Source organism: Coffea eugenioides, chromosome 1 (genome assembly GCF_003713205.1).
Source record: "Coffea eugenioides isolate CCC68of chromosome 1, Ceug_1.0, whole genome shotgun sequence".
NCBI classification, from domain to species: Eukaryota; Viridiplantae; Streptophyta; class Magnoliopsida; order Gentianales; family Rubiaceae; genus Coffea; species Coffea eugenioides.
Window position 1 is genome coordinate 12,526,387 of NC_040035.1, and position 27,022 is coordinate 12,553,408.

Genomic DNA, 27,022 nt, shown 5'->3' on the forward strand with positions numbered 1-27,022 from the left:
CTAATTTTATGAAAACAGTAATACTGTTTTAGACGAACTTGGACCAAAACATGGAACTTCATTTGGGCCAAAATTACATTCTCATAGGCTATATCCATACAGCCTGCTTATTCAGGGACTTTCTTGTTATCTACCGAAAAAGGACTTTCTTTTTGGATTCAAATGGGCTAACTCTTTTGTTTCTTAAACAAATTTAGCCCATAACTCGGTTCCCTCCACCACCAAATTCATCGTTCTCCTTCCCCGACCAGTCTTCCATTCCCTTTTCCTTTTCCTCCTTAGCCATTCCCCTCTCCTCTGTGTGTAATTTGAACAGAAACACTTCTGAAAACTCAATTATTTAATGATTGAAGCTTCCTCTTTCGTCTCTAATTTGAATAGAAACACTTCTGAAAACTCAATCATTCAATGATTAGAGCTTCCTCTTTTGTCTCACAAATTACATCCTCAATCCACGCAAGTGTTGTATTATTAAGTGGGCAGATGTGAGCTGGATTGCTTGATTAATATCTTTCCAAGTTGTGTGTTTCCATTTTCTAAATCTGCGTCATCTTGTCTGCTTCCGGATTGTGCCATGGTACTTTGTCGCGAAGTTTTTTTTTTTTTTTTTTTTAAAGTTTCAAATTCGGATAACCGAGTTGACTCAGTGAGACTCGCCCGAGATCACTGATTTCCGTTGCAACAGAGCAAATCGAGGCATATCGGCTGAGTTCTCGGTGTCATGATTTTTTATCTGTGAATTGAATCAATGCATCAGGTGTCGTTTTCGTACCGGCATAAACTGTTCCGGCTACAGTCCCTCGGACGAGTTGCAAACCGTACTCCGTCGATGCTAATTTGTTTATTATGTTTAGGAAACTCTTTAAGAATAATGGACTGTTTGGCAAATGAGTGTTTTTGGTATTTATTTAAAACTTTACTGTAACTTAATTGATGATTAAAGTTGGAGGAAAAAATTTTAAAGTATGTAAATTTTTGAATATTTTAAAATATATAATTTAAAAATTTTTAAAAATTAATATAGTTAAAATTATAGCAGATAAATTTGACTAAAAATTTGTTTGCCAAACAGGTCATATAGTTTGATTGTAATATGTATATATTTTTTTTCAATCTTACTCTTATAATTTTAAAATTTGAGTTTGATTAATAACATGTATATGATTAAAGAAAAAAAGGAAAGAGTAGAAGGTGCTTTGATTTTGTTAATATAAAAATATTTTGAAATATTGTAAAATAAAAAGTATGATATTTTAATGGGACGAGAGAGTATTATGGATTAAAATTACTCAAACGGAGGGGCTACTCAACCATAATATTATTGTAGCAAACCATCGCTTTCTTTCTTTTTATTTTATTGGTTAGCCGTTCTAAGTCAGTTTGAATATTATCTGGGACAAAATCTGGTACCAAAAATTGGTCCGGAGTTGTATCCGTTTCTTCATGCCAGTTCAGTGAACCATTTACTAATTTATATTCACTTTTTGACCAGACTGAATAGTGTGACTTTTTGTTTTATCTAATGACCTGGTTGATTTGAGAAATGTGCCCCTATGTAGTAGCTAACAAATATGATAATACTAGGCTCTATATTTAAAACAGGGGATAATGATTGACCTCTTGATCCCACTTGTACAGGAGACAAATATATGCAATTCCCAGAGATGATAGTTGCTTCCTCAAGGAAAGCAGAGGAATCACATTCACTAGCATGAAGAAGAGAACATGATTTTGCCTGTAAGTTTCGCGTACAGACTCTTTTTGCATACCAGCTCCAGTGACTTTTTTTTTCCCTTCATAAAATTATTGCAAGTTGGGATTATGATTGATGATAACTTTGATTATTTTGTGGAGTTTAGTCTATAGATATGAAAAGTTTATCATTTCAGGTCGTGTTATTCGAGGTCAATGACTCCATTGTTGAACTTTGACAATAGGTTGTATGAAAAGCAAAGATAGTTATGGATCACCAGTTCCTGAATTTGAATGGCTCTGGATCTGATGGGACTGTAGTATCCTCTTTGGAGCAATCTGAGTTAAATTTCCAATTACAGAAAGTGTGGGATCCTGTAAAGCGCTTTGGTTTCAATGATGGTATTGTTTTTGGAAGTCTTGATCCGGAACCTCTGGATCCTAGCAGTTTTGCTCCCTTTTTTAACGTGAGCACTGAGGTTGACTTTCCTGATGAACATGAGTGCTATCCTGTGCTCAAACACATTAACCAGATGCTCATGGAGGAGAATCTGGAAGAGCAACAAAGCATGTCCACTGATCCATTAGCTCTCCAAGCTGCCGAGAAATCCTTGTACGAAATTCTTGGCAAGAACTATCCTCATTCGCCTCGTGCAACATTTGTAACAGCCCTTGAAAATAATGCACATACCCCAGATTGCTTCAGCGAAAGTTCAAGTAACCATGTCGCAAACTGCAGCGATAGTGGTAGCAATTCTGCTGCCTCATGGCCAATTCCTGAGCTCAGTGAGTTATCTGGGAAACAAGGTCATCATCTGGTTAACTCTTGCAAGTCATCCTTCCACACCAATTCAGTCCAGTGCCTTCATATGCTGAAGAATTCGACTATCTGTGGAAATGGGCAGGTGGCATCTCTCACAGATGAAAATCTTATTCCGAGTTTCTACAGTAATCATGAAACCATGATGCTATTTAAGAGAGGGCTAGAGGAAGGTAAAAAATTCCTTCCTTCAGGGAATCAATTAGTTGTTGATTTAGACAAGCATACGCTATCATTAAAACTGGAGCTTCTGGCCGAAAAAAAGAAAGATGAGGTGGAAAAATTGGCTGAAATATCAGGAGGAAGGAAGCATCAAAATCAGGACGATGATGATTCACTCAGGGGAAGAAGCAACAAGCAATCCGCAACCAGTGAGGAAGAGGTGGAATTATCAGAACTACTTGACAGAGTACTGCTTCATGCTGATTCCAAAGGCCTAGAAGCGTATTCTGATGTTGATGTCGAACAACCAAATGGATCATTCAAGACCTTGTCTAGGAGTAAATTTCTTCATAGATCTCGTGTCGGAATGAGTCCAGAGAAAAGGCTGGGCGCTGAGGGTGAAGCTCTTGATCTCTTTGGATTGTTAATTAGTTGTGCACAGTTTGTTGCTGCTGATGATCATAGGACTGCAACTGAGAAACTGAAGCAAATTAGGCAGCATGCTTCTTGTCTTGGCGACCCACACCAGAGGCTAGCTTTTATACTTGTCAATGCTCTCGAGGCAAGGTTGGCAGGCACTGGAAGAGACCTGCATGTTGCCTTAACTTCCAAGCGAATTTCAACTGCTGACCAGTTGAAAGCCTACAGGGTGTATCTTTGTTCTCCATTACGGCCGACATTTTCTTTCTTTGCAAATGAAATGATTCTGGAAGCAGCATCAAGAGCCACAATACTTCATATAGTTGATTTTGGCATCACATTTGGCTTCCAGTGGCCTACTCTCATTCAACAGTTATCTAACAGAGATGGCGGGCCTCCCAAGCTCCGCATTACAGGAATAGACTTCCCCCAACCAGGTTTTAGGCCAGCAGAAAGCATGCAGCAGACAGGTCACCGCTTGGCAAAATACTGTGAAAGGTTTAATGTACCGTTCGAGTACCAAGCAATAGCAACAAGAAATTGGGACAAAATCACAATTGAGGAGTTGAAACTTACAAGAAATGAAGTACTTGCAGTGGCCTGTCAGTTTGGCTTAAAGAACATATCTGATGACATGGTGGAGGGTGAATGTCCAAGGGATGCAGTTTTAAGCTTAATCAGGGCGATGAATCCAGATATTCTTGTAACAGATGTTCTTAGTGCACAACTCTCTGGTCCTTTCTTTCTCACTCGATTCCGGGATGCCCTTTCCTTTTTCCTCACCATGTTTGACGCTATTGATAACAATCTACCACGAAAAGATGCACAGCGGATGAAATTTGAACAAGAATTTCTAGGAACTCAATTGTTGAACATCGTTGCATGTGAGGGCTTAGCGCGGGTTGAGAGGTGCGAGACTTACAGAAAGTGGCATGCTCGTTATAACAGGGCTGGCTTCAGGCAACTTCCCTTGAATCAGGATCTGTTGAAGGAACTAAGAGGCAAAGTTAAAAAAGCCTACCACAAAGATTTCATGTTGGATGAAGACGGTTGTTGGATGCTTCAGGGATGGAAAGGGAAGATTATCAGTGCTTGCTCTTGCTGGATTCCTGCATAGAGTATCTGTTCCATGAACTTCCAGGTGCTTCTCTGGATATATGATAAAAACTTGAGTGGTAAAGGCTCTTAAGGTGTTTAGTGGTACAGGCCTGAGACTACCCTGTGATAATGAAATTTAGTTTTTTATTGTGACTTTTTCTTGATGAACTTGTCAATTGTAAATGTAAATGCCATGGAGCCACTGCTTAGTACTTTTAGAGGGCCTATTGTGGACAGGATGTACAAGTGCATCATCTCACAATCACAAGCATGTTGTAAAAATTAAGAATATTTTGGCAAGAAAAATATTGTAAAGAAGAATAAGGAAAGAAATCTCCTTGCAAAGACAAAATTTCTATGGAAAAGAAATAGTATTTAGTATTTTCTTTTTCAAATAAGAAATATTTTGTTTTTTGTTCATCTTTACCCATTCACCTACACAATATTTCCTTAAGGGTTTTGTCTTGACTCTTTTTTTTTTTGGTAGTTTTTTTTCTTGGTTTTTATGAAATGTAAATCCAGTTATTTTCTTGTTAAAGTACTTCTATTATTTTTTCAAACGGCTCAAAAACACAAGGATTGTTTGTGCTACTAACTTTTTCTAAGAATTTCTTTCTATTTTTAGAAAGAATAGAACACTGATGTTTCACTTCTTATGTGGATGTACATGTAGGCTGTTTTTACAGACTCGGACCGGACCGGCCAGTGGAACCGAGAACCGGCCAGGCATCCGGTCCGAGCTAGATAAGAAACTCGGATATTAAAAACTCGGTCAAACCCGGTCATAAACCGGTGAACCGGAAAATTTGACCGGTGAACCGGAAAATTAGATCAACCCCTGTTTTTTTTTTGTTGCCTTTTTTGGCCTTTTTTTTCAGTCAAAAATTTGACTGACCGACACTCAGACGAAATGAACAAAACTCTTGGTCGCTCCTCTGCTTCTCTTTCCGAAGTTTTCTTTCTTTCTTCTTCAGCCCAATAACCCTAAATCTAAAAGCCTCCACCGTTGTCGCTTGAGATTCACCTGCGGAGTGAAAGGCCTGTTGAGGAAGAGAGACCACCTTCAGTGGCAGCCAGTGAATTAGTTCAGTTGAGGCAAAGACACACAGTTTCTGGTTTGCGATTTTGATGTGGGTAGTCCTTGTTCATCAGCCCAATTAACCTGTTTCCATCTATTTCTAACGCTGTCAGCGCTTCTAAATTCATGTAATAGTAGCATACATCGAATAATTTTTCTAGCTTTGATCATGTCAATTGTCGTGAACACTTTATCCTAATCATGAAAGTCTTCGTTTTTTGCTGAAAAGGGGACTACCTGCAGAAAATTTACCTTTACCTAGCTTTTTTTTAGAGTATGGATGGGGTGAATCCGGACACTTTAAATCCGAATGCCTTTGGTGTATCAATGTCTTGTTCTATTGACTTTCACACTTTCCGGATGTTTGCTAAGTTTCCATGGGCTTCTATAGAACTTGTGCTGCCATTTTGGATTGGTTTTACTTCTGGGTCTGCCTTTTTACAGTATTGTATCTTTCCCTATTTTAGCTTTGTTGACTTAGTTATAATGGCGTGCTAAGGGTGAGGACTTGAACACTGGGCTATTGAGAATGGAAAAAGTTTATACGTAATCAGTAGGATATCATTGTTCTCAGCATAATCTAAGGCTGTCATATTCGTTTGGTTGGAAAATTCAATACAATGTAGTTGTAAAGCATTTACTTAGCAATGGTCAGAGTCTTTAATCCACAAAAAGGACACCTCTAAGGAAATTGTCATTAGCTCTCACAAAAAAAAAGCACTCTTGATCTGGCTTATCATCAAGATGATTGATACCATGAAGACTCAGAATTATCATGGATGCATCTGATTGAGAGATGCTACTGTAAAGGCAGTTAATTTTCTTCATTACTTCTTTTCCTGCTTGCCAAAAATCTCCGATCCCATGGTAGTCTCCTAGGTTTGATGTACTTGATTTCTTGGGCTCCATTGCTTTGACTTCTCTAAGGTACACTTCACATACAGTGTAGGGGGCAAAGAGTAGCTGGCCCTTGTATGTTTCAAATACTATATTGCTGATGAGATCTGAAAACCAATAAAATATGTAGAATAATTGCTGTATATTTTCATTTATGTAAAATATGTAAAATACTTTACAATTTATTTTCATGTGTAATAATTGCTGTAGATTTTCATTTATAGGATATTTTTTAAATTATCTAATATTTTCAACGTTCTTTGGATTGCTATTTGTTAAGGATTAAACATGTATGGGATTTCTATTTTATAAATTTTGTGAGTTTGAATGAATTTGGTGAATTGTTTGATGAATTGGATATAAATTTAGATGATAATTGGGTTCTTTGGTTATATTTTATAAATTTGATTTGCAGGTATATATATATATATATATATATATATATATATATATATGACGTATATATGACGTCATCCGGGTCGACTCCCTATCGACCCCGGTCGAACCCATTGACCCCTGACCTCTGACCTCGACCGAGTCGAGTCCCGGTCCGAGTCTGAAAACATAGCATGTAGGACATGCCACACGAAAATAATCTTTTTTTTTTTCAAGTTTTGAGAATGCAATTATTAATTCTAAATTTTGAACTTAGGAAAATTTCTATCTCGATAAATTTCCTTATGCACATATGGAATGTGCCTGTAAAAGAAGATTTACACTCCTATAATATTTTATTTATTCACGTATATTCCCTCAAAAATGTTTAGTCTCTGCAACTCCATCTTGTTCCTTGAATTCCAGCTACGACTTTGACAATTTCAATTAAAATTTTGCAAGTTATGGTATATTGTTTTTGCAAAATAAATGGAAATCACTCGGAACTCTTTTTGGAGATAAAAGATTGGGAATTGAGGAACATTCTTTGGTGAAAATTAAAGCTTCGCAAGCAATGTCATTGGCTTAGAAAAATGGAGAAGGGAAAAAAATATGGACTTGACTTCTTGTAGAAGGACTTGGAGATTCTTTGTCAATGGCTTCGAGAGTTAGAAATGGATATCAAACTAATGATATGCTAATGATTCTGACCTTGATTTCCATTTGTATTCTAGAATGTCAACCTAAAACATCCTCGGAAAAATAATACCCTCATGAACACAATTCACTTCTAGCACATAAAAAATAATTAAATGGACGAAAAATTGGGTTATGAACGTTTGTATGTTATGGACTCTATAGGGTGTAGAAAAGCCGAAGTACATTGCATTTATATCGTTGATTAGTCCATTCGAGTTTTGTTTTGTTGTATTAAATTATGGGTATAATGAACTTTGACTCTGCAGCAATGTTATTGTGTTGGATTTAGAAACTTGCTATAAAAAATTGTGGAGTTGTTAGAGTAGAGCATTTTAGCCTACATAGGATTTTGAATTAGTCGGTTTGGTGTCAATTTGGGATAGTAAATTATTTGTGACAATTTTGTGAAAAAATACTATAATATTTTTTTTATGTGATGTATATGAGATAAAAAAAAGTAATTAAAAAATATATTGATGATACAAGCAAATCAGTGTATGTAAATAAGATGAAAATAATATTATTATGTAATTCAAACATAACATTTTTTTCGAGTGTATTTTGTCTTTTGTGAGACAAGCTTTCAGTTCAAACTTTATGAAAACTTATCTAAGTCAAGTTAGTGTGAAAGCATTAAATTAGTCATTGGCAAATGTCAAATCTTAGTCGAATTTTCATGGTAAATTTTTTTTTTTTTTTTGAGAAATCTTGAAAATTATATAAAATGTATAGACATAATATGATTGGGCATTTTGAAATAACTTTCCGCCTTCACGGTTCACCTCGACAGCCAATTTTGTAGGCAATGTACTGATTATGGAATGTTGTGGAAGTCTTCATGCCGTACCTTACTTTTATTGGAAACTCATTGAATGACAGCATAAAATAAAGTCCACCACTGGGCCACCAAAAGATGTGCCCTTTTAAGTGGAAAGTTCAAATTACATCTACTTTAAAATAAATTTAAAGAAGTTGTTAAAACATATTTTAATATAATCATATTTATTTATCTGTTGATTCTTTATATAATTTCTATAGTTTTAATTTTATCGGATTTGTTTATCCGCCGATCCCTTATACAGTCTCTTTAATCTTAATTTAGTTAGATCTATTTATCTGTTAATCCATTACACGTCTTCTTTAATATATCATTTCTTGTAGAATAGCATAAATCACATATTATCGTTAGATAAAAAACATAAAATAATTGTGTACCATAGACATAAACTAAGGGCGGCTTTTGCCCTCACAAGGCAGTGTCGGAACGAAACCGTCAGTCATACCAACGGCGTTAGTCTTCTGAGGATGTTCTATGAAACTTCCTCGAATTGGGTTATCTTTCAGAATTTTAAGAGTATATTTATGCACTTGCTCGTGACGATGATAGTTTAAACCGATCGATTTTGTTAGAAAGTCGACTTTATGATAATAACTCCGTTTAGAACTGAAATTCTCTGAAGTTAGAAAATAATTGTTTGCCGTCCAAATGAAATGAAACCAGTGGAGTCAAAGACTAGTCTGAATTCTGAAGGAGAAAACATGACTTCACCTGTAAGGCTTATGTGCTTTGCTTGATTTCCTTCCAAAGCTTACATTTTATTTATTGTTTTAACTGTCGCATAAATAGCTTCTTTTTTTGTTGCAATTTTTCTGAATTTTTTTGGGTAGTTTTTACTGTTCTTAAAATAATAAAAGATTCTTCTGGGATTCTTCACAGGAACTATTGTTTCAAAAAATTGCCTCTCATACAGCAGTGGTTTTTTTTTTTTTTTTTTTGTAATTTAGGGGAAAAATTGAATAAAAAATTCCCAATAAACACATACATCTTGTATCTTTTGGAATGGTTGAAACTTGGAACTTATGTGTGTGACAAGAATCAAAAGAAAGTGTCCACTTAGGAGGTTGCTAGTATCTTTTGGAATGGTTGAAACTTGGAACTTATGTGTGTGACAAGAATCAAAAGAAAGTGTCCACTTAGGAGGTTGCTAGTTTGGGATTATGATGTAAACCAGCTTGATTGTTTCGTTGGTTTAGGGAATATGTGGGAAAAGTTGATTGTTACAGGTCTTGTTTTACGAGGGTAATGACTCGATTCTTGAACTCTGATCTAGGTTATAAAAGCTTAGATAATTATGGACCACCAGTTTCCTGATGTGAATGGCTCTGGAATTGACGAAGGGAATGTTTTTTCAAGATTGAAGCAGTCTAATTTTAATTTGCAATTCCAGGAATCGTTGGATCCCGTAAATGGCTTTGGATTCGATGGTGATACTGTTTATGCAAGTCTTCGTTCGGAGGATCCTAGTACTTATTCTCCTTTTTATAACATGAGCTCGGAATTTGACTTTCCTGATGAGCATCAGTTCTACCCTGTGCTCAAATACATTAACCAGATGCTCATGGAGGAGAATGTGGATGAGCAGCCAAGTATGTCCCATGATCCATTAGCTATCCAAGCTGCAGAAAAATCTTTCTACGAAATTCTTGGCGAGAACTACTCTCCTTCACCTCTTGAAACATCTGTTGCAGCCCTTGAAAGAAATGCACAAACCCCAGAGGGCTTTAGTGAAAGTTCCACTAAGGATTCTAGGAACAGCAGCAGAAGTAGCATTTCTGCTGCCCCCTCGCCAGTTCTTGATCCTAATGAGTGGCCTGCAAAACAGCATTGTCCTCTGGGTAACTCTTTGGAGTCATCTTTCCAGACAAATTCAATCGAGTCTCCTCCTCAGCTGAAGAATTTGACTATCTGTGGAGATGGGCAGGTCGGATCTCTAACTGATAAGAATCTTGTTTCCAGTTTCTACAGTGATAGTAGAACCATGTTGCAATTCGAGAAAGGGTTGGAGGAAGGCAACAAATTTCTTCCAACTGGGAATCAATTGGTTATTGATTTAGACAAGTACACATTCCCATCAGAAATGAAGAATGCGGAGCTTGTGGCCAAGGGAAATAAAGATAAGGAGGAGAAATTGAATAATGGATTGCGAGGAAGGAAGCATCAATACCTGGATGATAGTGATTCATACATTAGAAGAAGCAACAAGCAGTCTACACTCTATGAGGAAGACGTTGAATTGTCAGAAACAATTGAAAGAGCACTGCTTTATGGTGATGTCAAACCGTCCCATGGATTCTCTGAGACCTTGCACAATGATCAATTGCTTCACAGATCTCATGTTGGAAAGAGTCAAACTGAAAGGCAGGTTACTGATGGTGGACCTTTTGATCTCATTGCAATGTTAATTAGTTGTGCACAGTTTGTTGCCAGTGATGATCATAGCACTGCAAATGAACAACTTAAGCTGCTTAGGCAGCATGCTTCCAGTAGTGGCGACCCACATCAGAGGCTGGCCTTCATATTTGTCAATGCTCTTGAGGCACGGCTGGCAGGCAATGGACATGACCTGCATGCTGCCTTGACTTCCAAGCCAATTGCAACTTCTGAGGAGTTGAAAGCCTTAAGGGTTTTTTTTTGTGCTCCATTCAGGCAGATTTATGCTTTCTTTGCAAACAAAATGATTCTGGAAGCAGCATCAAATGCTACAACACTTCACATTGTTGATTTTGGAATCACATTTGGCTTCCAGTGGCCTAATCTCATCCAACGGCTATCTAACAAAGATGGTGGGCCTCCCAAGTTACGCATTACAGGAATAAACTTTCCCCAACCTGGACTTAGGCCAGCAGCAAAAATAGAGCAGACAGGTCACCGCTTGGCAAAATACTGCAAAAGGTTTAATGTGCCGTTTGAGTACCAAGCAATAGCAACAAGAAACTGGGAGAAAATCACAATTGAGGAGCTGAAACTTAAAAGGAATGAAGTGCTTGCAGTGGCCTTTCAGTTTGATTCAAAGAACATTTTGGATGAGTTAGTGGGGAATGAATGTCCGAGGGATGCAATTTTAAGCTTGATCAGGACTATGAATCCCGATATTCTTGTAACTGAAGTTCTTAGTGCACAACTTTCTGGTCCTTTCTTTCTCTCCCGTTTCCGAGAAGCCCTTTTCTTCTTTTCCACTATTTTTGATGTTCTTGATAACAATTTACCGAGAAAAGATGGGCAGAGGATGAAATTTGAACAAGAATTTCTAGGAACTGAAATTTTCAATATTGTTGCATGTGAGGGCTTGGCTAGGGTTGAGAGGTGTGAGACATACAAACAGTGGCAAGCTCGTTATAAGAGGGCTGGCTTCAGGCAACTTCCCTTAAATCAAGATCTTATGAAGGAACTAAGAAGCAAAGTTAAAGAAGGCTACCACAAAGATTTCATGTTTGATGAGGATGGTTGTTGGTTGCTTCAGGGATGGAAAGGGAAGGTCATATGCGCTTGCTCTCCCTGGGTGCCTGCATAGACCTCTCTCTCTCTACCCCCCATTAACTTGCAGGTGCATCTCTGGTGGATGTGTGAGAACATGAGACCAATAGTTCAAGCTCTGCAAGTTTTTTTTTTTTTTTGGTACTGGCCTGAAACTACATTGTGATCATGAAATTTACTATGCACATATATCCTTTTGTTGGTGAAATTGTTAATATGTTGATGCAATTTTCCATAGAGCTGGCTTGTGTATGTTGGATGGTTAATATGGTTTATTTTTGTGACTTTTACGAGGCTACTGTGTTTTGTTCTTTCAAGTATCTGTCTCTGGAATTTATCGAGGTTACGGGGTCCAACAGTTGTTCTTGCTGTATATTGATTTTATACTTGATAGAGATTATGCAAGAGTCTGCAGAAGATGCTAAAAGAGATTTTTGAGTGGACCAAGACAAAAAAGTGGGCTGGCTTCAGGCAACTCAATGACAAACATAAACACAGGAGACTAAATAGGTATAGTTGTTGAATTCCCTTGTGCTTTAGTATTCTGTCATCGAAAATGTAGCATTTTGCTCCATTCACACTACAGAATCCAGAAATTTTTCTTGTATTATTAACTGAAGTACTATTTAACGCAACTGCTAATCAGATTCACTTGGGAATTGGGGAACATCACCTGTAGACGCGGATATAATGATCTGATTGCAAGTTCAGATTAACATTAATTCAGCGAGGTCCCGAATAGGTCAATGTTTACCATGGCAAATCAGAAAAGATGTCAAGGAAGAAATATCAAGCGAAAAATCCTTGTTCCGACATGAATTTTACCAGAAGTTCATGGCAACTTATCCTTGAACAGAATCTGGCAATTCTCGGAGCATTTCTTGAAGGATAATATCCTATTGCAAACTTATTGTTGGGGCTCTGAAGGTTTTGTAAGTCCACCAAGAGTCATTTTCTTTAAGCATTTCACATTCTGCAAAAGCTACTCTATCACCTTGAATTCATATTCCTCATTGTTGATTTTTAGGATTAAAATCTGCTTGAGATGTTCAGTGGAGTGTAATGGGATAGCGTCAGGCATTAGATCCACAAATTCCTTATCGTCACAGAAGTCCTTCCTAAATACCTGCCCATCTGACCAAAATTAAGGGCAGAAACACATAAATGACTGAATCAGGATCTTATAAAGGAACTAAGAAGCAAAGCTAAAGAAGACTACCACAAGAGTTTCATGTTTGATGAAGATGGTTTTTGGATGCTTCAGCGATGGAAAGGGAAGATTATCTGTGCTCCCTCTTGCTGGATACCTGCATAGAACTCTCTTGTTGCAGGTGCTTCAATGGTGGATATAAAAATAGATCATGCTCTTGAAGTTTTTTGGTGGTATTGGCCGGAAACTACATTGTGATCATGAAATTTACGCTAAACATGTAATTTTTTGTCAATGAACTTGCTAATTTGTCGATGTAAATTGCTATAGAGCTGAGTTGTGCAGATTTAATGTTGGATGGGCATTATTGTTTACTTTATTCTTTCAAGCATCTGTCCTCTAGAACCTTTTGAAATTACAGGGTCTGAAGAGTCGTTCGTGCTGTATATTGGTGTTATACAGATTATACAAGATTTTGCAAAAGATGTAAAAATAGACACTTTGCATATGAAATAGATCCAAGAGAATTATGTGGCAGTAGCAGACATGAACATTTGAATGTAATTTTTTTTTTTGAAGCAAGACATTTGAATGTACAAAGACAAATAAGTTCCCAAATCACATCAAAAACTGGATATGAGAAATAATAAATAGCTTACTAAAGCACAAAGCTTTCAGCTTAACAGAAATTGGGGGGGGGGGGGGGGGGGGATGTTGTTTAATATGCTTGAAATCGTCTGTCCTCTATTTTGTCTCTGTACCGTCTCTGTTTAACTACCACGTGTATTGATTAATAACTTTTAACATTTCATTGTGGATGAATCACAAAGCTTCCAGTTCAACAGAAATTGTGGGTGTTTTAATACGCTTGAAATCGTCTGTTCTGAATTTTTTCTCTGTATCGTCTCTGTTTAACTATTACGTGTATTGATTAATAACTCTTAGCATTCCATTATGGACGACTCTTCTCTGTTTAATTATCATGTGTATTGATTAATAACTCATGACTCATTCACAATGAAATGCTAAGAGTTATTAATCAATACATGTAATAGTTAAACAAATCATCCACAATGGAATACTAAGAGTTATTAATCAATACACGTGATAATTAAACAGAGACGGTACAGAGATAAAATTCGAGACAGATGATTTTAAACGTATTATTCAAGGATGGGGCAAGAGAAGGAATGACAATTGACAAGCTTTAGAATTATCCAAAATCAATTTATATTGGAAGCATCTTGAATTGGTTTCTTGGTATCACAAAGGCTCCAGACATGCAAGGAGAAAAGTGGGAAATGATTTTATGGTCAAACGGTACCTAAAGTCCTCTTGAACTTGAATAATAAATGCTGCACCCTCACCCTCAAAAAAAAAAAAAAAAAAAAGTGCTGCCGAAATCATTTCCTTTTGACCAATTTTTTTTTGTCAAATTACAAACCTAATCCCAGAACAGTCCTCAAAAGCCGGCAACTCTTGAGGGTGTAGTAATAAAATCTAAAAAGTTCATCTCTTGTCCTCTAGCTGTTAAGCGCCTCACTGTACCATTGCCGATGTGGTTTTCTTTTTTACTTTTTGCCGAGGTGGTATTCAAGTTGGCCAAAAGGAGATATTTTGAAGTTGGCTTCTTAGCGTCCCATACTTTTTAGCAAAAGAGAATTTCAATATGCAATTTTGGATATAGCTCTTTCAGAATCCTCTGGGTTTCATGGAATTGAAATTATATGCACACTTGATTTGGCTTAGGGAAGAATATCTAAGGCTTGAGCCCCATAAAACTGGAAAAAGAAAATAAAAAGGCGAAAAATCAAGGAGGTATTCCTACCAATTAAAAAACAATTAAGGAAGTATTCTTGCTTTATATTTAAATCCGCCTTAATTGTTTTGGGCAGGAGCGGTTGTGGTTTTGTCCGACTTTTTTGCGATTATTGTATTTGCTACATTATTAGAGCACAATCACATTGTAATGTTGAATTCGTGAAAATCTTGGTGCATATAAATAAAATATTTTGATTTTACATGGTACAAGAATATAATTTGATTAATACCAACTATTATTCTAGGGTTAGCTATCGTGTGCTACCTTATAATTTTGTCTATTATCACATGATATTTTTAACATTTCAAAATATCCACAATAGCTCCATGTAGTTTAATGTAAATTGGAAATTTGAGGAAAAGAAACCACCGTAGCATTATTAGTAGGAATGTTAATGTTGCTCTTATTTAAGTACTAAATATAATAGGATCTAACCACTTTGCATAAAACTATAAGGAGATTATGCGGATATATGTGAAAGAACAAGAGGATTAAATGGAAATTATAATCTTATTATAGCATTTTGGAGCACTAGGCCAATCACGATAACTAGACTTGCTTTCGCCCATTTCTCTACTTCACATAAAATCATAGGAGTTTATAAGGATATTTTAAAATGTTAGGAATGTCATGTCATAATGTACAAAATCAAAAGAAGTAAATTATAATTTAAAACTAATAAGTACAATAATTAGATCAAATTGGACGTAATATAGAAGTGAGATTGAATGGAAGGTAGTGGAGATAAGAAAAAAGAAATTGTGGGAAATTGATTAATGTCCTTTGTTTGGTAGTTTAAAATGGAAAGCAAAGAAAAGAAAAGAAAGAGAGAGAAATGAAAATGTTTGTTACTTTTTTTTTTTTTATGTGGGAGGTTTCGAATTCCGAATCTCTCACTTGCACTCCCTACCCCTGTACCATTCAAACCATTCTGTCCAGTAGAAGTGGTGAGAGATGGAAGGAGAGTGAATTGTATCACAAAAGTTTATAAGTATCTGCACATCAAACAAACTTGAAAATTTTAAGTTTGAAGTCAAATATATAAAATACACGTATTATTAAGCTTTTCTTTTTCATTTAAGGAGAGAAGTTTATAAGGATTACACATCAAACAAACTCCAAAATTTTAAGTTTAAAGTCAAATGTATAAAATACATGTATTATTAAGTTTTTCTTTTTGATTTAAGAAAAGACTTCAAACCTTACAAAAAAAAGAAATAGAAAGGCTTGAACTCGAATTACACTTTCGCCTAGAGAATGTCTCTCCCACTATTCTCCAACATTTTCGAAGAGTATTAGGTTACACAAAAAAGGGTTAATTCCACTTTGTCCCCTCAAACTATACACGAAATTCCACTTAAATCCCTGAACTTTAAAATGGAACATTTAAGTCCCTAAACTACAAAATTTAACCCACTTAAATAAAATCCGTGACAGAATCCAAAAAATTGACGGTAGCTTAAGGACGTGGGGGGCACGCTCCATCAGCGTCTACGTGTAATTGTAATAAACCAAAAAAGTAGGGACATAAAGGTAATTTTACTCCCTTTCTCCCTTCTCCCTCATCTTTCCTTTTGTTTTTTCTTTTTTTTCTTTTTCCTATTCTTCTTCTTCCCTCATCCGCCACCACTGACGGCTCCAATCCTATTGCTACTATTATCAAGATATCTCCAAAAGACAAAACTTTAACAACCTTCAAAAGCTTCTATTCTTATATGTCTATGCTTACGGCATGATACTGATGCTATTAGGCTTTTGGTTCCAGTTCTACTTGTACAAAAGCCATGGCTGCAGCTTTAGAATGTTGGACTAGGTGAGCTAGTCTGCTAGTGCAGATAAGGACATGGTGGAGCAAGTTTTGATGAGAACCCAGGACAGATCCGAATCTCCTCCAGAAAACTCCAATCCTGCAACCTCCAGTGGAGGTGTTTTTAGAGACTCTTCCACAATTCTTCTTGCTTAACAATTCTGCTATAGGTTCACCAGAAACCTTTTCTTCATCCCCTTGAAAAGCTGCTGCCAAGAGATCATCATCTTCGTTACCCATCACCAACCCAATATTGCTTGTACCTTATTAGACTAGCCCTCCTCATCACAAATCCAGATTATGGCAGCTTAAGAAGTGGCTCATACCAGTATTTGATGGCTGCCTTTCCATCCGAAAAGTTTCTGACTCTAAATCCCTTAATTATCTTGACATTAACTAGCTCACCGCCACCAGCACCAATAAGTCCACCTTGCTTCTTGGAGTCTTTGACCACAACATTTTCGTGGGATTCTGGTAAGAAATGAAGTAGGGTTCTTGTAAATAGCAGGATGACGCTAGCAAATGCTAAGTCTATCTTCCACTTCACCACCAGTCCCTTAGAAGTACTACTGCAGATCTCGCAGAAATCACAGCCGCCCCAAGAACAATTCGAATTCAACAAAAAGGAATTTCATGGAAGTGAATTTGACAAGAAATTTAGTGGTCAGATTAGACACGTTTTTTGTGAGACTTCGACGATTTTTGGAATACGGTTGCAGATTTGGAATATGAAGTGGGATTTGACTGAAACAGTTTTGAATTGGTAAATAAAAGATGAAAAATGCTTGGAGGCCATTGAACAAAAGCATAGGACTGGAGATGTCAGTGGCGGCAGATAAGGGAAGAAGAAGAATAGGAAAAAGAAAAAATGAAAAAAAAAGTGTGAAAATACCTTTATATCCCTACTTTTTTGGTTTATAACAATTACACATACACACTAATGGAGCGTGCCCCCCACATCCTTAAGCTACCGTCAATTTTTTGGATTCCGTCACGGATTTTATTTAAGTGGGTTAGATTTTGTAGTTTAGGGACTTAAATGTCCCATTTTAAAGTTCAGGGATTTAAGTGGGATTTCGTGTGTAGTTTGAAGGGATAAAGTGGAATTAACCCCACAAAAAAAGAATGGTCAAATACCAAAGACCCCCTATAATTTAGGTATTGTTTAACTTAGCTTCATATAGTTTAGAAACATGTGATTTAATTTGGTTTGTAAATTTTGAACTATCAACAAAAATCATTTAAGCTAACGTTGGCAAGCAAAAGTCACAATTTCCCCCGTATAGATACATTGAGTAAATACCAAAATATCTTCTATATTTTATCAAATATTTGTTACCCCACAAGTTAGCCTCTCATAATTCATAAGTTTTTGAAATCGTGACAAAAATCATCCAGTGTCTAACTAGGCTCCCAAGAAACAAGTGCCTTGTGCGGTTTTTCCTTTTTTTTTTTTTTTCTTTTGTGTAAAAAGGTTTTTAATAAAAAAAGTATAATTTTGCCTATTATACCCCTTGATCTACACCGACACACCTAAATTGTAGTACATCATGGGTCCAAAACTTGAAGAAGACAAAGCAGTAGTTTTGGAGAGAAATCAGTGTGTTTGAATTGGAAAAAGACGCAAAAAATTTAAATCCTGAAATTGAATGTATTACTTAGTTTATACAATCTAAATTATCTACTTTGTTATAGTGAAAGGAAAAATTACAAAACCTATTTCTAGCGCCCTCGAAAATACCTTCGTCAGTCTATTGAGGGGTGGTGGAATTAGAGATTTGAGATATCAATACAAATATTGTGATTGTTGAATAAAAGCCATGGTGAAGATTATTGATTCATAAAATGTCATTGGTTTTTCAAAAAACTTACAAATCACGAAGTACTAAATTGTAAGTATATAAACCATAGGGAGAGTTGAATAATCCCTAAAAGATAGGGTTTTTTTTTGGTATTTAACCTCTTTGTTTATATAGGGTAATTGTGATGTTTTTCTTGTTAATGTTAGTTTTAACAATTTTTTTTTTCAAAATTTAAAAAACTTACAAACTACGAGAGTTTAAATTATAGTTTTTAAACCATAAATAAGGAAATAAGTTCAACGGGAAGCCAGAGACGGGTGTTTGGTATTCAACCCAAAAAAAAAAGTGTTACAGTATTTTCATTCTTTTTTTTTTTTTTTATCTTCGTTCCTTTTCTAATCTAAATTTTCTCTTCTTTTCTTTTGTATCCTAAACTCTCACAGTAAGTGTACTTACCCCAAGTACCACACTAACGTAATATCAATGTACTAATTACGTGTGGACATTAAACTTTATTTATATTTATTAATTTTTCTAACAAAAGTTAGCATATTTGAGAAATTACATTTTACTGTTTAGAAAATATGACTCTAAAATCTTAGATATAGCTTAACATTTAACGCTTTAACACAATACTAATGTAAAAATGTCTTTAATGTTGTCATTATACACAAGATGTTAAAATTAATTAACGGTTTTGAGATAAAAGTGAGAATAGAATATTATTAGGCGGTAAAATGTAAAACTGACAATACCTTGGGGGGTAGTTTATGTAATTAATCTTTTTCTTTTTCCTTTTGGGACCAAAGTTGGAAAGTTCAGCCCAATTACCCTTTAAAGTTCACGAGAGATTACAAAAAGGTAACTGCTGGGGACTGTCCAATGGTCGGCGGGAGGCTATTAAAGTTGCCGTTATGTTCGGGTTGGGAAGGGGTGGAAAGGTTGAAAAAAAAAAAAAAGGATGGCGCTAGCGCCTCAGACGTAACTATCTACGGAGAAAGAAGAGCACTAGCCAAGTAAACGCAGAAATGTGAAAACTATAAAAAGTAAATTTCTGAAAGACAAGTAAACGCAGAACAAATGAGTGTTGTTGGTAGAAAACTGGAAAGGTAGAATACTAGAAGACTTGTATGCAGGGGAAGGCATGACTATTAATCGTAAGTTTGATGTGCTTTTCACGAATTTACTTTCTATTGTGCATAATTCATTCATCTGATGCTTCTGCTTTCCAGTACATTTGCTGGTTGTCTTCTTCATTTGATTAATATTATTGCAGCAGTTTTATGCTTTCTTTAAATTTTGGTTAAAGTTATTACTGGGAAACTTGTTTGGCTTACTGGGTTTCTGCCCTTTAGGTTACAGGACAAGTTGATTAATTCTGCTTTTCTTATTCATTTGTTGCTGCAGTTGTGTGCGTTCTTGCATTTGGTTAATTTATTACTGGCAAAGGTGCCAATTTCTTGATTGTTTTCCTGGGTTTAGGCCCTTTTGGGTATAGAAGAAGTTGATTAATTCTGGTATTCCTGTTAGTGTTTTCATTCTTCAATTTTGGCGTAGGTGTTATGGATCATCAGTTCCCCAATTTGGTGAATTCTGTGAATGACTCTGAGTTTGGTAATGGGATTAATTTAGCAAGTTCAGAGCAATCTAATTTGGATATCGAATTTGAGAAGTTCTGGAATTCTGTGAACGGCTTTGAATTCAATAGTAGCGTTGTTTTTCCAAGTCTTGAGCAGCAACCTTTGAGTTCTTGTACTTTTGCTCCTCTGTATAACGTGAGCTCAGAGGTTGATTTTCCTGGTGATTATGAATCCTATCCTATGCTCAAGTATATCAACCAGATGCTCATGGAGGACTTTTCGGAAGAGCAGCCAAACATATCCCCTGATCCTCTAGCTCTAAAAGCTGCCGAGAAATCATTATACCATGTTCTTGGCAAGAGCTACCCTCCTTCGCCTCATGAACCAGTGGCAGCCTTAGATCAGATTGCAGAAAGCTCACAGGAATCCACTGATAGTTGTAGTCAGCATTATACAGATGGCTGTGACACTGATACCAGTACTATTGACAGCCGACCAATTCTTGATCCTGTTGAGTCATCTGGGAAAGGACATCAACCTTGGGATAAGTATTTCAAGTCATCCTTTCAGACCAGCTCACTCAACTCTGTTCATTCTCTGAGCAGTTCGAGCAATAGTGGCGATGGGCTAGTAGGTTTTTTAACAAATGAGAATATGATTTCCAGCTCTGTGAGTGATAGTGATACCATTTTGCAGTTCAAGAAGGGGCTAGAGGAAGGTAACAAATTCCTTCCAGCTGGGAAACTAATGAATATTGATTTAGATAAGTACACGTTACCCTCAAAGTTGGAGAATGCGGGTCTCGTGACCACGGGAAAGAAGGATGAGGAGTATTTGCGCACTGGAATGAGAGGAAGGAAGCACCAACACCAGGATGATGGTGATGCACATCTAGGAAGAAAGTACAAACAGTCTTCTGTTTCTATGGAAGAGGTTGAGTTGTCAGAGGCATTTGATAGAATATTGCTTTTTGGTGATTCCAGAGGGCAAGATTTATGTTGTAATGTTGATGTTGAGCAGCCAACTCAATTATCTGAGGCCTTGGATCATGAATCTGATGTTAGTAAAAGTACAGAAGAAAGGCTGGGTACTGATAATGAAGCTCTTGACCTAAGTGCATTATTGCTTAACTGTGCACATTCTGTTGTAGCTGATGATCGTAGGACTGCAAATGATCAACTAAAGCTAATTAAACAACATGCTTGTTCCACTGGTGACCCACAGCAGCGGTTGGCCATTTTATTTGCCAATGCTCTTGAGGCACGCTTGGCAGGCAATGGACCTGAGCTTTGTGCCACGGTAAAGTCCAAGAGGAGGTCAGCCGCTGAGGAGTTAAAAGCCTTCAGGGTTTATCTTTGTGCTCCTTTCAGGCAGATTGCTTCTTGCTTTGCAAACAAAATGATCCTTAAAGCAGCATCAAGGGCTAAAACACTTCACATTGTTGATTTTGGCATTGGCTACGGCTTTCAGTGGCCCAGCCTCATACAACAGCTTTCTAATAGAGATGGTGGGCCTCCCAAGCTACGCATTACTGGAATAGAATATCCCAAACCTGGATTTCGGCCAGCAGAAAGAATAGAAGAGACGGGCCGTCGCTTGGCAAAATACTGTGAAAGGTTTAATGTACCTTTTGTGTACCAAGCAATTCCAATAAAGAATTGGGAGAAAATTAGACTTGAAGAGCTAAAGCTTACAAGAGATGAGGTAATTGTGGTGAACTGCCAGCTTCGTTTCAAAAACATGCTTGATCAGGTAGTGGATGGTGATTGTCCAAGGGATGCAGTTTTAAGATTAATCAGAGAGATTAATCCTGCTATTTTTGTGAGTGACGTTCTTAGTGGACAACTTTGTGCTCCCTTTTTCCTCACTCGGTGCAGAGAAGCACTCTTTTTTTTCTCTGCAGTGTTTGATTTTCTTCACCATAATCTGCCACCCGATGATAAGCAGAGGTTGAAATTTGAACAAGAATTTATGGGAACGGAAGTGATGAATATCATTGCATGTGAGGGCTCGGAGAGGGTTGAGAGGGCTGAGACATACAAGCAGTGGCAAATCCGTTATAAGAGGGCTGGTTTCAAAATGCTGCCTCTGAATCAGGATCTTAAGAAAGAACTAAGAAGCAAAGTTAAAGAAGGGTACCACAAAGATTTTTTATTTGATGAAGAAGGTGGTTGGATACTCCAGGGGTGGAAAGGCAAGATTATCACAGCTTGCTCTTGTTGGGTCCCTGCCTAGACCCTTTTTTTTAAGTTTTTTTTTTTTATTTTTTACATTAGAATCCTGGTGCTGCCATGGATGGTGTGCGGGATATGCAAATTGATATGCTGTAGTTGTTGCTGCCTGTTATAGGCTTGGTTTGGACGGGCTAGAGTAGTGAAATTGCAGTATTGATGTCCTTTTCCGGCGTTGCTGAAAATTGGATTTGTCAAGATGTGATGTTAATCAGTCATGGGCTATCTGATCGTAAAATTATCTTATAGATACCACTATATATTCTAGTCTAAACTCATGCATCAGTTATCTTAGGCTTCTAGGATGACAATGAAAGACCATTGAGATTTCCAAAAGAACTCAGGAATCTTCAGAACTTGTAATATGGAGTCGATGCCATTGACAGGTTTCTTGTGTACTTCTGGTTCAGGATGGAAAAGATGCTAGTGTTTCCAATGGCAATTGAAAATCTGAAATCCATTTATCCAAGACCTTGTGCAGAGACTGTAGTGCTGGTCAGAGAGTAGGATCTGCATCTTGGATGCATCCTATTTTTACCAATGTATGGAGCTCAAATGTTCTAATAAATACTTTCTGAGATGAGAAGTATTCCCTGGATGCTGATCTTACCAGGTCTGGTTCACCTTCCAACTTTCAATATGTATTCACCTCTTTCTTTTTTTGCATTTTTTTTAATTCTTAATTTCCGGAGCAAACTGCAGTTTCCATTTTCCAAGTCATTTGTTGTAGGAGTACATTACTATCTATCATTATATACACTCGTTCAGATAAACATATTGATTTATGATATAGGAGTATGAGATGTATGAAAGTTATGAACATCAATGGATAGACTACTGTCTCTTGTCATTGAGGAAGGTAAAAGTACTAAGCATTTCTGATGTATTCTCTACATTGACATTTTAAAGGTCTACCAATTCTATTATAAAAAAAAAATAAAAATAAAGGTCTACCAATTCTTTGTGTGTTTCTCACCTTTTGTTTAAGAAGATAGCAGTGCACTTCAGACTCTGGTTAACATTGTCCTCATCCTCAAGCAATTATTAGTTGACCAAAAAAAAAAAAAATCCTCTTTTGTTTATATAGATTTGTCTATTTTTAATGACATACTTCACCGTTTTCAACATAAATGCTTCCAAAAGCAACACTATCTATGATGCATCGCCACTGTCCCGCTATCAATTGTTATCTTTTTTAAAATGGGACGTGCAATTACATCACTTTTTGATAGTGCATGCAAAGCGCATTTTTCATTTCGTATAAATTCCTGTAAAATGCACCTTTCTCCCTGTGGTTTAGCAATTAGGCACCTGACCCTCTTGTGCTTTCCAAACGTACTTAATTCCGGTAGCAAAGCCACATGAAAGTTCATAAATTTTCAAAATTATTCATTATTTGGCCCCCCAACCCTCCCTAAAATTTTTAGAATTCTCTTTTCTATCATGCATTGCTCCCCTGAATAATTGAAAGTTCATAATTATTACCCTTCACAAGAGTGTTAGACCTGACAAAAGTCAAATATGGATATGTTAATTTAAAGGTAATTTTCACTGCAAATTTTAAGCACAATTTGGATTTGAAAGCATATTTAACATAGGAAAAAATGAATGTTTAAGATAAACATATTTATTGGTTTTAAATTCTACTGTTACTACAGTTCTTGTGACATAGGAGTTTAACCCCCTACCTGTAGAGTACTTGTTCCGCCATTGCTTAATTCTATCTTGTGCTTGGGTAAAAGTTTATGACGAACGGAAAAATGTGTTTTGAGGTTATGCACCCAATGTGAGGGATTTTCTTTTGAGGGAAAATGACCTGTTTTGTCCTTCACATTTTGCGAAATTTTTTTTCGTTCTTCACTTTAAAACAAAACAAATTAGTTTCTCATGTTCCAATAACCAAGAAGATTAGTCCAAAAACGACTTGATATAGATTTCGGGACTAAAATTAGAAATCACCTTAGTTTCTTTCAAATCTAGCTATATCTAATATGCACATGACATTAAATCAAAATAAAAAAGAAAAAATTAAAATTTATAACATCGAAAACAAACTCTTCTCTCTAAAAAAAAATTAAAATTTTTTGAGTTATAAAATTTCGTTAATCAGGGATAAAATTGGAACATCACTTCATTTTTAATTCCTTATTTTTAACTTAATTTTTAGTTTTAAAACAAACCCCACTTCGAGTACTGCTTTCTCATACATGCTCTTTAATCTTTCCTTCAATCCCAATCTTTATGGTGTCTTTCTTATTTTTTCCTTGCCTTTGCCTCTTGGAACCTGTGTGCCTGTCACTAAATTTTTAATTCCTTATTTTGTAACTTCAAAAATTTTAATTTTGTTATATAGAATGGTTTCTTTTTGATGTTATAATTTTTAATTTTTTCCTTTTTATGTTGACTTAATATCATGTGTATATCAAGTGTAGTTAGATTTGGAAGAAACTAAAGCGATATTTCAATTTTACCCTTAAAATTTATATCAAGTTATCATTATAGGACTAGTTTGCTTCATTTTTAGAATGTGAAGGACTAATTTGTTTTATTTTAAAAGTAAGGGACAAATTTTTTCCTCAAAATATGGGGGATGAAACAGTTTATTTTTCCTTTTTAAATTGATTTGACCTTTGTTATTTTTTCTACCAAAAATATCCTCAAGTGGGTTAAAGTAGCGTTAGTGTTGTATGTCCTAAACCCAATCGAATTTGCAGTTGTATTTACAATTCTATGTCTGTGCAACTTTAATCATGGCATCTTTATCGTTTTTTATTACATATATTGTTCTAAACAATGCAAATGATAAAGTCTTTAGAACAGTTAACCATGTAGAGGAAATTATAAAGAGGTATGATGACAAGATTCTTACTACACGTGTTATTATTCTTAAATATCTCTGGTCATAGAATTAGTAATAAAGGTCATTGCTAATTTGGATAGATTAGAATGTACTACTAGAGGTGTGCAAAATCGAAAAATTCCGATTTACTGATCGAATTCAAATTGAATTCGGAATTTTCGAAATCGGTAAATCGGAAATCGGAATCGAATTCAGGTTTTCCGAATTCATATATTTCGAATTTGGTCCGAATTCGGTAATAGAGTTTTTCAAATCGGAATTCTAATTCCGATTTCGATTTCAAATTCGTTTTTAATATATATATGTATATTTTATACATGTAATATAAAATTTATATAATATAATATAATATAATATTATATTATATTATATTATAAATTATAAATTATAAAATAAATTATAAAATATATAATAATATATAAATTTTTCCAAATTCGGTGAAATCGGAATTTACCGAATTCCGAATTGAATTCGGAATTGGTGAATTCGAAATCGAATTCGATCGAATTATCAGATTCCAAAATTCCGAATTCAAACTTCCGAATTACCGATTTCGAATTCGATGCACATCCCTACGTACTACTGCTTCCTTATGAAGGGAGTAGTTGATTTCATCGACTATAATATACAGACACCTACACTAATATAAGTGATTCTTAGATTTGAAATCATCATTATATCTTGAATGTCAATGAACAGAGTCAATTTGACTCTGTTCATTGACATTCTTAACTAAGTGACTTATATGGTAGAGATTATGTATATTCTGAAGCATGGAAGGGTTGTGAGTGATCAATAAAGAATTTATCCTCCTAATAGTAGGAGCGCATATCCCTTGTGCCTTTTTGTTGAAAAATACTTTGAAATGTAGAGTGGAAGTGAAATTTGAAGAATTTCAAATTTCAACTTCGCAGAGAGTTATATTTCAGGAACAAGAAAAATTATTATTATTTATGGAAGTGGACACAAATTCTTTACTTCTATACTGGTTTGGATATAGTAAAGTAAAGAAATAGTAATTACATGGCAACCATTCATAAGATAGATGAAGCCAAACCACTTGATTTTTCTAATTATTTGGGCGATCACGGTGCATTATTAGATGCCAATCTTGATTTATAGAAATGAATTTGATTAATTGGTTGAATTTAAAGGAGTTTAATTTTCTAATATTTATCAAGGATTATAATTTATATTTATTATCAACGTGTCATGAGAATCTAATAGATCACACACATAAAGAATGACATACTCAAAGGATTAAAAAGATATTGAATAGAGACTCAATAAGATAAGGAGCGGAGGGAGTTGTTGGGGGAAAGGAAAAGGAGGGTAGAGAAGGGAAGGAGGGAGGGGAAGGAAGGAAGGAAGAAAGAAAAGAAAGAGGGAGAGAGAGGAGGAGAAAGAAGGAAGGAGGGGGAGGAAGAGGGTGATTGCGATGAAGGAGGAAGGACGAGTAGGTGGCGGTGGTGGTAAAAAATAATAAATGTTTAAAAATATCCCATAAAATTTTAAATTTTAAAAATATCTCAAAATACATCATGAAAAACACTTTATCTATATGGATCATCGATAGTTAGAAGTTTTTCAAATACAATGCTACATTGTAACTATTCAAAAACACTTCTAAAAATACTTAATCGATATAGATCCATCATTTGAGGCTAAACATTTGGGTGGCTTGGTAGTTTCCATCTACAACCTTTTCAAAGTGATGAAAATTGCACCTTTGAGTTATTCTTCTAAAACCCACTTTGTTTATCCATAAGATCTACAAAGAGATTCATCGCGTAGAAACAAAATTTAAAATTTTTTTTGCTACCTTTTCGAGTTGTTTCCTTCAAATAGAAACAGGAAAAAGTTTAGTCGTCAAAATCAAAACTTTATAATTTCCTTTTATTCTTCCTTAACAATAAATATAGTGATAAATTCCAATCTATAAATGCATAAATTGGTGAGGTTGAACAAGAAAACTGAAAAAGGGAAAGGGATTTAGTGAATTTGATATCTTAGTATAAGATAGAGAAGTGAATTTGGCAACTGACAAGTTTTTGAACTAGCGGCTGAGGTTGAAACTCCTAGAATTAGATGTTTTAGTTTCAATTTCTCCCTTGTCCCTCCCCACTTCTTAAATCTTACCCATTCTCTGTTAAAAATGGTTTTGACAACGGGTGTTTGTTTGACTAGTTTAATGTTTTAAATCCACTTTGCAAT

At 35.7% G+C, this 27,022-nt stretch overlaps 3 protein-coding genes across 4 annotated transcripts; all 3 read left to right on the forward strand.

Moving 5' to 3' along the window:
* The first annotated feature begins 1,961 nt into the window (after positions 1-1,961).
* LOC113768009 (scarecrow-like protein 30) lies at positions 1,962-4,211 on the forward strand. The gene has a single exon (XM_027312224.1). The coding sequence runs from the start codon at positions 1,962-1,964 to the stop codon at positions 4,209-4,211; it is 2,250 nt and encodes a 749-aa protein (XP_027168025.1).
* Positions 4,212-8,537: 4,326 nt separating this feature from the next.
* On the forward strand, positions 8,538-13,131 carry LOC113778557 (scarecrow-like protein 14). Of its 2 annotated transcripts, none has more exons than XM_027324033.1 (4): positions 8,538-8,792; positions 9,353-12,066; positions 12,203-12,488; positions 12,584-13,131. In XM_027324033.1, the coding sequence occupies exon 2, from the start codon at positions 9,374-9,376 to the stop codon at positions 11,591-11,593; it is 2,220 nt and encodes a 739-aa protein (XP_027179834.1). In that variant the 5' UTR covers positions 8,538-8,792; positions 9,353-9,373; the 3' UTR covers positions 11,594-12,066; positions 12,203-12,488; positions 12,584-13,131. The 2 variants fall into 2 exon arrangements, with proteins under 2 accessions (XP_027179834.1, XP_027179912.1); XM_027324111.1 differs by having other exon boundaries at positions 9,470-12,066.
* A 5,959-nt stretch (positions 13,132-19,090) lies between these two features.
* On the forward strand, positions 19,091-22,798 carry LOC113751955 (scarecrow-like protein 14). The gene is made up of 2 exons (XM_027296102.1): positions 19,091-19,294; positions 19,695-22,798. Exons 1-2 carry the CDS (start codon positions 19,282-19,284, stop codon positions 21,950-21,952), a joined length of 2,271 nt encoding a protein of 756 aa, XP_027151903.1. The 5' UTR covers positions 19,091-19,281; the 3' UTR covers positions 21,953-22,798.
* The last annotated feature ends 4,224 nt before the right edge of the window (positions 22,799-27,022 follow it).